We start from the raw sequence: 13720 nt of genomic DNA, 5'->3' as shown, positions 1-13720 counted from the left end.
GCATGAAAATGGTAGTTTGTAATATTTTTTTCAACAAATGACATCATTTATCCATTTTTGCCCAAATAAGCAATTTCATGTGATGTTCTTAGTTTCCAATAGGACCGTATGATGGCTTACCGCATTCCAATGGACCAAAAGAATGACACGATGTTGACACAGGTTTGATCTTGAGGTTCTCAGATAATAGTTTGTTTGTGCATGATTCTGCAGCACAAATATGTATTTGCAAGACAAACTGCAATCAAACAGCAAATGCTAAAAGCACCTTTATTCTTGTATTTTTAATAAAAAAAAAGATACCATACCCAAAATATTAACTCTTGAAAAAAAAAAACCCTCACAGGACATTTTGCAGAGTTCGCAGCTGCAACGCAAACAGCAACAAACACTTTGTAGTTCTGTCCTGGAGTTTATACAGGTGCAGTCAGTGCTACTGCTACAAGTAAGCCTAACACCTTCCAGATCAATTTTTTCTGGCAAGAAGGGCTGGCAACTGAGTGAAGGAAAAACCAGCTTGTCCAGTTGCAACAGGCAAAGATTTTGTTGTCTGTCTTTTTCCTTCACCAAAACTACGATGCCAATATCCCACATCCCAAAGCAACGGAGGAATGGGCTTATTTTGACAACAACACACAGGGAACCAGCAGTCAGTGATGGGGAATAGAGGAAGCCTGAAGCAAGAAGCAAACCTGGTCTGCACAATTGAATAGTGTGGATGACCTAGACAGGATGTTGGCACCTTGAGTTGCTGAAGGAAAACTAGCTGCTGGGTGCTGGCTTTTTTCTATAGTCTCCTGGATGTCTTGAAATACAATGTCTTTGTCCCTTAGAAACCACTTCACAGGAGTTGGTGGAGTCTAAAACCTAATGATCCTGGAAAAGCTGGGACGCATGCTGGTGACCTCAGCCACTGGGGGGGGAATCAGAATAAAAGTTTGGTTTTTATGGCAAGGACTGATGCCAGTTTGAAAAATCAAATGGAAATTGTTTTAACATATATTCATTTTATGCATTTTATGAACATGCTGAGTGGGAGTTTTTCTGCTTTTCTGTGCAAAAAAAAAAAAAGTATGACTATATAATCATTGATACTGTTAATTACTGATATACATCTAACTGCAATCATGGGGGAAAAAGAAATCAGATTGTATGTATTATTTGGGGAAAATAGTCATTTTATTATTTTATCTTTTTGTAGATCATTACAATTATGTGATCTAACTGGTATTGAAAGGGTTGAAATTCGGAATTTGAATGAAATTTTGGTTTTCATGACCAGAACTGATGCTAATTTAAAAAATCAAGTCGGTCAAAGTGGAAAAAAAAAAAAAATATATATATATATATATATATATATATATATATATATATATATATATATATATATATATATATATATATATTAATTTGATAGTATTTTATAAACCTAAACAAAAGGTGGCCATTTTGCCACGAATAAGCTGAGTGGGAGTTTTATCTGGTTTGCTTTCCATGCACAAAAATAACAATTCATAATAATCGATGTTGCTGTTAATCGATTTCATGTCCCAGACTCTACCATTAATAATACAAGAAAATCCAGTAGCATGCGAATAAATGAAATGGTGAGTTTTGAGGTTGTCTTCCAACAAGTACATTGTACAAACAAACTGTTTTCTTAAAGGTTAAAATGTAAAAGAAAAAAAGGAATGACTATTTTATATTTATGAAAAGAACTGATGTTAGTTAAAAACTTTATGCAGTAAAAATAGCAACAACCCCCCATAAAAATAATAAAAATTACACACCTAATTTATTGGTGGACACTTTTTGCAACGAACAAGCTGAAAGGATTGTGATTTTGAACAAACCCAGAAGGTTAAAAACATTAGCTAACGTCTGTTGTTCGAGAAGCTTGAAATCGTCCGGAAACATCACTAACTGAAGAAAATCAGCCGCTTAAGTGAGGAGTTCAAGATATAAAAGAAAAGAAAAAAGGTGCGGACTTGGTTTTACTTAGATGACATTTAACCCGTTTAGTGTACGATTTATTATGATCAGTATTTGAGCTAAATCGGTGAGTTTTCCGAGTTGATCTAGACTGAATTGCTGTGAACGGACTTGATGGCTAACGCCAGTAACTGACTTGATAATTTCCATCTCCCAGCTAAACGTTACCGTTACTGTTAACTCTTGTTGTAACAGTTAATCTCCGTTGTTCAGGCTCGTTTGTGTTTTTTGTGCAGAATACCCCTGAACAACTTGGCACATTTCAATGATCTGACCATGAGACGGAGCCCGACGAGACCCCGGATTCTCAAAAGAAGAAAACTGCCTTTTCATCAAAATGCGACGGATTCACAGCCTGGAGAATCAGGCTCCAAAGATCCGTCAATACCAGCTGCTGTTCAGAGCTTTCCTGGTGGTATCCGCATCATGGACCATCCATCCAAGTCTGATACTCGGTTGGTATACTTTCCCGAAACAGCAGATCTTCAAAGTGTTATTGGGGACCTCACAGCTAAAGGCAATGAGTGTGGTGCCCAGGGCCCAAACAAGTTCATTCTTCTGAGTGGGAGTGGCAACAAGTGGGACTATGGAGCTGATCCTCAGTCTGCTGCTGAAGCGGCTGCTACAAGGAGTACAGAAGGACATAAAGTCAAAGCTGAAACTACACGCAGTTTCCCAGGTGACAAACTTCTAACTGAAATTAAACCATGTACGGAAAAAAATTTCTTTTATTAATGTTTAGGATAATACTTAAAGTATAAGTGTGGAATTTAGTGCTTGTTTTTCCTCTGTCTGATACTAGGGAATAAGGATGTCAATTACAGTCCTTTAGATGACAGCCTTGGTAGGATGAGCACATGTGCCTTGGAGCCAAATTCTACAAAGCAGCTCAGCAGCAAGGAGAACCAGAACCCTTTACTACAGACTTTTCAGGTTCAGAGCTTTTTCTTGTTAACTGCTTTTTTCCCCTTGCCCTTTATGTGCCGACACAAACTTGTCTGAAGGCAACATTAACCCCAGACATGTTGCTACATGTTCCCTAAACACCCTTTCGTAACCAATTGGTCATGACTGTGATTTATAATGACAGCAATAGTAGTCTGATTACAGAAAATAGTTACACTGTCAGATTTATTGACTGTTGTTTGTTTGTTTTTTGTCATATAGGCACACAATACACATACCAGTGCAGAAGCTCCTCAGCAACCCATTTCAGAGAGGCCACCGTACTCCTACATGGTCATGATCCAGTTTGCTATCAATAGCAGAAAGAACAGGAGGATGACCCTAAACGAGATTTACATGTGGATTGAGAACAACTTCCCTTACTATAGAGATGTGGCCAAACCAGGCTGGAAGGTACTTCAGAGCTGCTGAAAGTGTGATATGTTCACAGCTCTGCAGCAAGCAGCAGTTTTCAAATACTTTTTCATTTATAATTGCAGAATTCCATCCGCCATAACCTCTCTGTGCATGACCTGTTCATTCGTGAAACGTCTCCAGATGGTAAAATGTCTTTCTGGACTATCCGACCTGAAGCCAATCGATGCCTCACACTTGATCATGTGTACAAGGTGAGTGCAGCTGACTCGTTGCTTTTACATCGGTGATATCTGGGAACATTTGTGGTACTTGGCCTGAATGTTTTGTTGCAAGAATGCTTGTTAAATGCTTATTGTTTTACCTTGTGTTTATATAATGATTTTGCTTGGATCCTTGTTTTTCAATTTTTTTTTTCATGGCTGACACCTTGAGAGTGTTTTGAGATTCCTCATATTGTTTTTCATCTTATTTTCCCCCTAATCTCACTTCACATCTCTCTCTGTAGCCGGGCTGTGATCCAGTGACTGCCACTGTTCCTGTGCCAATGCTTTTACTGGCTAATCAAGTAAGACTGATTTAGCCCCTTTCTTTTTCTTTTCTTTTAGTTCTTCAGGAGCCATCTTCAAGTCACAACCTCAGAAAAATCTGAACGTTCATGAATCTATTTGTCACCAGACTTTCAGACCCACAGAGTGTAGCTACACCTGTTTTTGTTGCAGGAGGAGACGAGAGCAGCAGGGAAGCAGAGAGGCTGAAGTCAGCCTGAAAGGCTAATGTGCTTTAAGAGCACTTGTTTCTCCTAATGTCTGGTATCCATACAATCATAAAGCTTTTATTCCTCTCATATCAGTAAAGATGTAGGGTCGGCTATGAAGGGCCAAATTTTGGACAGAACGCCAAGTTATTGTTGTTAGGTGGCAGCACAGTAAGGCTCCTAACTGATATAATTTCTGTCTCATCTTACTTTTCACAGCACCAAAAGAGGACACTTCCAGATGCAAGAAAAACACCAACTAGCTCTGGTGAGTTAAAAGAAATGTATGAGTTGTTTTATAAATTTGAGACTTGAGAAAAGTCAGAGGTTGGCAAACTGCTGTTTAGTTTGGAAATGTGTAGTGCAATGTTGATGTGTTTTCTGTGTTCAGAGAGAAAGATGAAACCTCTTCTGCCTCGAACCGATTCATACTTGGTGCCCATACAGCTCCCCGTCACTCCTTCTGTCTACCTGCCATCCACTTCTACCCCTTTTCCTCCGCCCTGCTCCCAGCAGAAGGGGAACAATTCACGAGGAACAAAGAGAGTCCGCATAGCACCGAAGGTAATGAATTTCTCATATATTTCAGCTTTTTAAAATGTGTTGTTGTTGTTGTTTTACTTCATAAGCTATGCAAGTTGCAAACTGCTTTTCAAAACAAGTATTTCTTGGAACTCCCTAGAGTTTACATTGACAACATTATGTGCATAGAGATGAGTATGAACTTCACCCATACCACTAAGATTTTAATGGGAATGGTTGCATGTCTGACAGGTGACACAAAGTGATTCCCCAGCTGTGATGATATCTCCTCAGAAGAATACGGACTTTAAGGTAGAAGTGAAGGAGGAGCTGGTATGTGTTCCGATTAAATGCGAGACCCCCAAAGCTCCTCCAAAGAGACAAGCCAGCAGCTCACGGCGCAAACAGTGTTTGGTTCTCTCTGTGAATGAAGAGCCTGTTCTCCTCTGCCACGAAAGTAATTTCTTTGACTCTGGCGTAGCCTCCGATGCTTCGACATTCCAGGACAATCCACATATTGAGCTGGATGAAGACAAGCATGGGCAGGAAAGCCCAGATAGGGAGTTCTCATTCAAAACCCAGATAAAAAGTAGAAGCCATTTGACCTCATCCACCCCCAGCAAGCCACCTTCTTATGTTGCGTCTTTTAAAGTGACCCCGGTAGACAAAGGAAGCCAAGATATTCTACACTTGAGCCCTATTCGTACACCAGGTGGTCCCACAGATACTCCACAACACGACTACACCACCTTCAGCTTCGGCAGCACTCCCTTTAAAGACTTGCCTCTGTTTAACTCCCCAAGAGAGCTGCTCACATCTGCTCCCTCCAGAGTGACCGGACCAGCAGAGTCGCCCACCGAATGCCTCAAAAGTAGCTGCTCCAGAGAGCTTCTGCAGGGAGGCAGTTCCACAGCAGCCAATCGCTCAATCACAGAGGGCCTCGTCTTGGATACCATGAACGACAGCCTGAGCGATTTATTGTTGGATGTTAGCTTCTCTGGTCTGGATGATGACGACCTTGGTATGGCGAACATCAGCTGGTCTGAGTTCATCCCTCAGTTGAAATAGCCAGAAAGCCGAAACACATTCTATGGCTAAGCAGTGTCACCTGTTTCTTTTTCCTTTTTTTTTCTTTGTGTAAACACTACATGATTAGGCCCACACCAAATTGATTTGCACATTTTAATATATAATTTAGCTTCTACACAAATTTTAAAGGATATATTTTCAAGATGCTTCACTGCAGTTTGAGTCAGCGTCTTAGAGCTGACTTAGAATAATAGATTGTGATGGAGGATTGCTAGTAATAGGCCTTGACAAATAGCACTAACAGGAACAGGACTGTTTCTTTATTTAACTGTAGGACTTTCTTTATCACATGACTTCATAAATTCTCACAGTAATTGTCCTTGTGTATGCAAGAGTGAAATGTTGTGGTTTCTAGCAGTTTTCAGACCTTGTACCTGACTAAACTCTGTGTTTCTAAGACAACAATCAATGTGTTGGTGCCTCATATAACATGAAGATTTTTTACTTATGTTTTTGGGTATAAGCAAACTTTGATCTTTTGTCTTGCTCAGATCAAATTTAATGTAGAGACAAGGCGTAATTTCTACACCCTGAAATATTCTTCAATACAGCAATGAACCCTTTTGCACATAGCGTATTTTATTTGAAAAACTGTGTAGCAAGACTGCTTATTTCTGTTTATATTTCAATAAAGGTTTAAACTATCATAGGTTGTCTGTTCAAAAATGTCATTTTAAGTAACGTTTCAAAATGAACATTTTGAGTGCATCTTTGAAACTTTAAGTACTTTTTTTGTAAGGTCTCTGGTATAAACACTACATACTTGCATAATTGATGCAGTTAGTTTCTCTAAACACGTGGCTCTTTATATAAAAGTAGTACAAAATGAAACATTTGTTTAAACTGTTAAAAATGTCTTCTTAATGTTTTGTCCAGGTAGTATCCGTGTAGTCTGCAAGTAGAATGCAGGATGCCTCTTGGGTCTTCAGTAAGTCTGGACTTCCTGTTGAGCCACTTCTAGAAGGATCTGTAGCTGTTTGCTGCAGTAGTCTGGGAGAATTGAGGAAAGTCAGAATTAGTTTGTTCACTACAAGCAACTGAGTTTCTCGATTTCACTCATCCTCTTCCTTCTTAACAAAAACAAGCAGGCATATATGATCATTTGACACTACCAAAGATGCCTATGTTTAATATTAAAAATAGAGCCACTAAATTCAGTCCCATGACGAAAACTATCATGTTAATACATTCTGAAGAAGAATATTGGTACAACTTACCAAATATGCGCCTGCATCTACGGGGCAAACGAAAGCGGTAGACAGTAACATAGTAAACTGGGACACCAGTCAGTGTTAGAGCACAACCTTGTCCTGTGTTCCAGGGGTCAGAGTAAAGAGACAGACCCACAATGAAGAAGGAGACCATTGTGAAGGTGATTCCAATGACCAAGGGCACCTTCACATTACAACAAATAAAACAAGTTGGTCAGCGTAGTGTGCAGCAGTAAGATAAAGGGAGGTTTTTTTGAGTTCAGTATGCTAACCTTAAAAGGTCTTGGATGGAGAGGAAAACGATATCGATGTATGAGCATCCCCAAGGTTACCAAGGCGATGAAGAACCAGCGTGAAAAGGATGCAAAGTTGAGGAGCTGGTAAATCTCTCCAGTGATTAACATGAAAATTACCAAGGGGTACTAAAGGGACACAGGGACACAAGCAAGATAGTTATGAAGCCACTATTTTAAGAGTATCACATTATATCTCTTTGTCAGACCCTGTGCAACCCCTCATTCCTTTAGATCTGGATTAAGGCTTTGTGTTTCCCATTTTCAACCAGCCTCTTTATCCTGTGCCTGGATCCTATTGTTATTATTCATATGACATGGATAAACTTAATACAAATAAAATGTTATAATTGTTTTACTGCGTATTCTCAATTTTAATAATGCAACATAATAAATAGAATAAGTCATCTATTTATTTGTTTAGATTGCTTCAGCTGTTTTAAAAGTAGTTTACCAGGAACAACACAGCAGGTAAAGGTGTGTGTCTGCGGATGTGAATCATGGAAAAGATGGCTGGCCAGTGGCCTTCCCTGGCTCCCACAAACAGCATCCTGCAACACAGAGCTCTCATTAGAATTCAGGCACACACACAAAAAAAATGACAATACTAAACCTTTATGGTCCTCAGATTACCTAGGTGCCCCAAAGAAGCCACCGTGAAGTGCTCCAAGGCAAGATATGGCAACAAGAACGGGGATCACAGGAGCCAACCCCTGAAAAGCACGGTTGGCAAATGTCTGCAGAGGCACAAACAGCAGATCAGACCAACAGTGACATACCACATTTACTCTAGTTTTTCCTTTTTTTTTAATGATACATAAAGCAAGAAATAGAACTGACCACAGCCACAGCATCTGACAGAAGCACCTCAGCGGGAGTCATCATGGTGTAGTAGGCCACATTAACAAGCACATAAAAGACTGTCACTGCCACAATGGACAAGATTATTGCCAGTGGCATGTTTCTGATAAAGCGGGATACACACAGAGAGATATAACAGCAGGAGGCAACTTGGTTTTCAAAAAAAACGACAGACTATAGCAGATGTTTCATGCTAAAATACCTATTAGGGTTTGTGACTTCTTCTGTGATAAAGTTCAAATTAAACCTAGAGGAAAAGAGAAAGCCAAGACTCAGACATAAAGCTTTGATTGTTAGTTACAGTACATACATTGTCATGTAATTTATGGTTCTTTTCACTATTACTGGGGGAAAGAGTTTTGAATACCGTGTGATACACAGTAAAATACATTGAATTTGCACTGATCCTCAAACCACTGTACACTTACCATCCACCATAGGCATAGAGGCCGCTATAGAAGGCCAGTGGCAACTTATCCAGTGTTAACAAATCAACCTCGAAACCATTCTGGAAATTTTCTGTCTTCCCTGCAAAGACAGAGAGAATAAATGAGCTGAATACCAACTCTGTCTTAGGTTTAACAATTAGGTGCTCTCACCTTTGGCCAGTGCAATGAACCCTGGGACGATGATGAGGGCCAGGGCAAACATCTTAATGAAAGTCAAGGCGACTTGAGTGCGAAAGGCCATGTTCACACTCCAGCAATTGACGGCTACGACAAACGCTGAAGTGACACAAAGACAAAGAACTGGTTAAAGATATGTGTTGTTCTACACATAAAGTGCTCCAGACACAGATGAGTTATAAAAGCACTCACTCACTCCAAGGATACTGACAAGTCTGATGAGCACTATGGGAGCAGCACAGGGTGTGAAGAATGGCTCCACCACATAATGACCAAAGGCAAGGGAGACATAAGACGCAACAGATGGCCTAGAGGTGGACAATATCTTTGTGAGTATTATGTTTGAGGCAGTTAAATTTTTTTTTAGAACCAGTAAAAACCATACCTGATGAATAAAAACTCATTCCAGAGTCGTAGGAAGGCAGGCAGAGGCCCCAAAGTCTCCAGCAGGTATGTGTAGTGACCCCCTGATTTTGTAAAAGTGGTGCCCAGTTCTGCATAACAGAGGGCTCCTAATAGGCCAGAGGCAGAGCAGAGTTTTGGAGAAATAAGAGTATGACTTTTACTTTATAATTATTAAATGGCAAAATTTTTAGAATGTCTTTTAAGTAGTTTTAAAAGCTACTTTCAGCTTCCCCTTATTTACAACAGTGAAAAAAAAGGTAAATGGCCTGTACAGGGAGTGCAGAATTATTACGCAAGTTGTATTTTTGAGGAATAATTTTATTATTGAACAACAACCATGTTCTCAATGAACCCAAAAAACTCATTAATATCAAAGCTGAATGTTTTTGGAAGTAGTTTTTAGTTTGTTTTTAGTTTTAGCTATTTTAGGGGGATATCTGTGTGTGCAGGTGACTATTACTGTGCAGAATTATTAGGCAACTTAACAAAAAACAAATATATACCCATTTCAATTATTTATTTTTACCAGTGACACCAATATAACATCTCCACATTCACAAATATACATTTCTGACATTCAAAAACAAAACAAAAACAAATCAGCAACCAATATAGCCACCTTTCTTTGCAAGGACACTCAAAAGCCTGCCATCCATGGATTCTGTCAGTGTTTTGATCTGTTCACCATCAACATTGCGTGCAGCAGCAACCACAGCCTCCCAGACACTGTTCAGAGAGGTGTACTGTTTTCCCTCCTTGTAAATCTCACATTTGATGATGGACCACAGGTTCTCAATGGGGTTCAGATCAGGTGAACAAGGTGGCCATGTCATTAGTTTTTCTTCTTTTATACCCTTTCTTGTCAGCCACGCTGTGGAGTACTTGGACGCGTGTGATGGAGCATTGTCCTGCATGAAAATCATGTTTTTCTTGAAGGATGCAGACTTCTTCCTGTACCACTGCTTGAAGAAGGTGTCTTCCAGAAACTGGCAGTAGGACTGGGAGTTGAGCTTGACTCCATCCTCAACCCGAAAAGGCCCCACAAGCTCATCTTTGATGATACCAGCCCAAACCAGTACTCCACCTCCACCTTGCTGGCGTCTGAGTCGGACTGGAGCTCTCTGCCCTTTACCAATCCAGCCACGGGCCCATCCATCTGGCCCATCAAGACTCACTCTCATTTCATCAGTCCATAAAACCTTAGAAAAACCAGTCTTGAGATATTTCTTGGCCCAGTCTTGACATTTCAGCTTGTGTGTCTTGTTCGGTGGTGGTCGTCTTTCAGCCTTTCTTACCTTGGCCATGTCTCTGAGTATTGCACACCTTGTGCTTTTGGGCACTCCAGTGATGTTGCAGCTCTGAAATATGGCCAAACTGGTGGCAAGTGGCATCTTGGCAGCTGCACGCTTGACTTTTCTCAGTTCATGGGCAGTTATTTTGCGCCTTGGTTTTTCCACACGCTTCTTGCGACCCTGTTGACTATTTTGAATGAAACGCTTGATTGTTCGATGATCACGCTTCAGAAGCTTTGCAATTTTGAGACTGCTGCATCCCTCTGCAAGATATCTCATTATTTTTGACTTTTCTGAGCCTGTCAAGTCCTTCTTTTGACCCATTTTGCCAAAGGAAAGGACGTTGCCTAATAATTATGCACACCTGATATAGGGTGTTGATGTCATTAGACCACACCCCTTCTCATTACAGAGATGCACATCACCTAATATGCTTAATTGGTAGTAGGCTTTCGAGCCTATACAGCTTGGAGTAAGAACACATGCATGAAGAGGATGATGTGGACAAAATACTCATTTACCTAATAATTCTGCACTCCCTGTATTTGTATAGCGCTTTACTAGTCCCTAAGGACCCCAAAGCACTTTACACATCCAGTCATCCACCCATTCACACACACATTCACACACTGGTGATGGCAAGCTACATTGTAGCCACAGCCACCCTGGGGCGCACTGACAGAGGCGAGGCTGCCGGACACTGGCGCCACCGGGCCCTCTGACCACCACCAGTAGGCAACGGGTGAAGTGTCTTGCCCAAGGACACAACGACCGAGACTGACAGTGCTGCAGGTAGCTCCACATGTTTGATTTGGCAGGTTTTTCATGCACCACATGCCATTCTAAATGGATTTGTGTCTCTTTCCAGGACTGAACTGGGCTGTCCACTTGTGCAATCATGACACCAACATAAATCTAGCTTTTTACTATTGTGGGATTATAATATTATTTTATGCCATGTTAGACCCTAATTAAAGATTGTGAATTATTATGTAGTTTTAGTTTGCATTATTCTCCTGAATTAGAAGAAGGTGATAACTATTGCATTTGTTAAACTGATTTGCATTACATTAGACTGCTGATTTATTGTGAATGAATGATATTGTTTCATGATGCATTATACTGCTGAGTTATAAGAAATACTGTTCGCAGAAAGTCATCGCCTTATCTGTCTGATTAGAAGAGAACAGAACATACTGGAGAGGTTTTCTGCCCCATCTCAGCAGGAGCAGATAAACAGGGAGCCAAGGTCGTAGCTTAGGCGCTGTGTGAGAGAAAGAATGTGAATGTTTAGGCTTTTATGATTAGGTGGTCAATGGTCACTGTATTGTCCCTAACGGGAAATTGATTTGCAGTATGTCCGTACAAACAAACAAACAGACAACCAACACATCACATACACTCACCAAGATAATATAATATAAGCCTGATAAAACAACCTAGATTTTTCATCAAAAAAGTGCAATGTGCAATGGCAACAACACTTATGGTTTAGTGTTATTAACTATGATAATAGCACTAGGTACAAAAGACAGTCTATGTCTCTTTGTCTTCACTGCAGGCACTTTATAACGACGACCTGATAGAAGCAGTTGAAAATCATTAAAGAGAGGATGATCTGAACACAACAGGACAGAGCTTGCCTTCCTCAGCACCTGCCTGTTATAAAAGTCCACAAGCTGGACCTGAGACCTCCCTGAAATCTTGCCAGACACTTTAACCAGGTTGTTAAGTCTGGTCTTTTTATTCAGGGACATATTACCGTACCAAGCAATGATACAGAAGGTTAAAACAGATTCAAAAAAACTTTTATAAGAAAGAGTCATCATTTCAGATGAAACATTAAAACCTCTCAACCTCCTTAAAAAGTACAGTCTTTGTTGAACCTTTTTCACTGTAGCAGCAAGATGTGACTCAAAGGACAGAGTCTTATCAAGAACAACCCCCAAATACTTATAACTGTCCACCAGTTCAATGGCTGCCCCATTTACCACTATTTACTCATAAAACACATTGTTTCTCATATTTGACACTTAAGTGCAAAGAACAATAGCAGGAAAAAGGTAGAACAAAAGCAGACATCAGCTGAAATGTCATTCATCTTACCAAAGAGAGAAAGGACACCACATAGCACCCACACCAGCAGAGATAACCCCACGCTGCCACTGTTCATCAGGACTCCTTTCGGTGCAATGAAAATCCCACTGCCCACCACAGTCCCAATGATGAAGGACACGGCAGGCAGCAGTCCGATCTGCCTCCGAAGGAACACCACTTCATCATCTCTCTTATCCATCTTGTTATTTCCCCTTTTCTTTATCCTGGTCCCCTTCATTTCTCTCTGTGGCTGTAGGTCACAGGGTGAATGTGCTGGACACTGTGGCAGGAAGAAACAGCACAGGCTGTAACAACACCCCCACCCCCCAATCCTGTCTGTTTATTCACCACTCATTGGCTCATACCCCACCCGCCCAGGCTGAGCTGGGAACAAAGCCAGCAGTCTTCCAAACTTAAGCAACAATTAACACTGTACACTGTGGATGTGCAGATGGATGTGTGTACAGCTTGGAAGAGGCCCTGTGGGTTCAGACGGAGACAGGTCAGGGTGCTGTGGAGGCAGCTGCGTAGACTGCAGGAGGGCTACTTTCAACAAAATCTACACAGACTAAAATCTGTCCTGTCAAGCTATTTTACACAGTGTACATACACGTTTTACGCAAAAACTAAAAATGATATGAGACAACAGAAAAACAAAAAAAATGACAGAGGCCACTTTATTAATATTCCTTACTTTCACTTGAGTGGCCACTGCATGGATGTCAGCTTCACTTTATCAGCAGGAGCTCTGCTTGTTAACATTCCTCTACACACAGCACACATCAAGTTCTTTCTGTCAAGATTCATGACGAGTGAATGACTGCATCTGCACTCAGAACTCCTCTCACTCAGATAATGCAAACATGGATGCATTCAAAATGCGGTCAGACTGAGAAACATTTCTAGTATATCATTAGTAAAATGTTCAGCATAATCAAAACTTTTTTTCAAATAACAATTTATGTGTAAAAGTTGTCCATGCACTAATGTATAGTTCTTTATTAGTATGTCTGAACACTGTAAGGAAATCAATTTTTACAGTATAACTATTTTTTCTTTGGTGATACTAAGACTCATGGGAATGATTTCTCCTCCACTCAATTCAATTACTTAAAAGGTTTGATTGCTATAGTCAATTATTTTGCATTTTTACATTTTTATGAGAATGTGTTATGGTTTCCAGTGACTGTGTGACCAATAACAGTGGGAAGGTGTAGTTAGAATAGGGCATGATGGTTAACACTTGAGTCTTGTC

At 40.4% G+C, this 13720-nt stretch overlaps 2 protein-coding genes across 6 annotated transcripts; one reads left to right on the top strand and one right to left on the bottom strand.

The window, feature by feature from the left end:
- Nucleotides 1–96: 96 nt before the first annotated feature.
- Nucleotides 97–5667, top strand: LOC309692911 (forkhead box protein M1-like). Of its 5 annotated transcripts, none has more exons than XM_082511794.1 (9): nt 97–162; nt 2206–2671; nt 2795–2925; nt 3160–3351; nt 3438–3566; nt 3821–3880; nt 4289–4337; nt 4461–4633; nt 4844–5667. In XM_082511794.1, exons 1-9 carry the CDS (start codon nt 109–111, stop codon nt 5657–5659), a joined length of 2070 nt encoding a protein of 689 aa, XP_082367920.1. In that variant the 5' UTR covers nt 97–108; the 3' UTR covers nt 5660–5667. The 5 variants fall into 5 exon arrangements, with proteins under 5 accessions (XP_082367920.1, XP_082367919.1, XP_082367922.1 ...); XM_082511793.1 differs by having other exon boundaries at nt 2206–2701; XM_082511797.1 differs by lacking the exon at nt 97–162 and adding an exon at nt 1426–1980 and having other exon boundaries at nt 2229–2701.
- Nucleotides 5668–6580: 913 nt separating this feature from the next.
- Nucleotides 6581–12776, bottom strand: LOC309692914 (cystine/glutamate transporter). The gene is made up of 12 exons (XM_082511803.1): nt 12475–12776; nt 9057–9183; nt 8864–8979; nt 8645–8770; nt 8474–8573; nt 8248–8292; nt 8025–8148; nt 7818–7921; nt 7639–7735; nt 7164–7313; nt 6898–7075; nt 6581–6670 (listed from the first exon to the last, which is right to left on the bottom strand). Exons 1-12 carry the CDS (start codon nt 12701–12703, stop codon nt 6606–6608), a joined length of 1461 nt encoding a protein of 486 aa, XP_082367929.1. The 5' UTR covers nt 12704–12776; the 3' UTR covers nt 6581–6605.
- Nucleotides 12777–13720: the final 944 nt, after the last annotated feature.

The sequence above is a fragment of the Aulonocara stuartgranti genome (genome assembly GCF_965226115.1).
Source record: "Aulonocara stuartgranti genome assembly, chromosome: 17".
Lineage (NCBI taxonomy): Eukaryota > Metazoa > Chordata > Actinopteri > Cichliformes > Cichlidae > Aulonocara > Aulonocara stuartgranti.
Note: the sequence above shows the minus strand (reverse complement) of the source record. Positions and strands in the feature narration are given on the sequence as shown.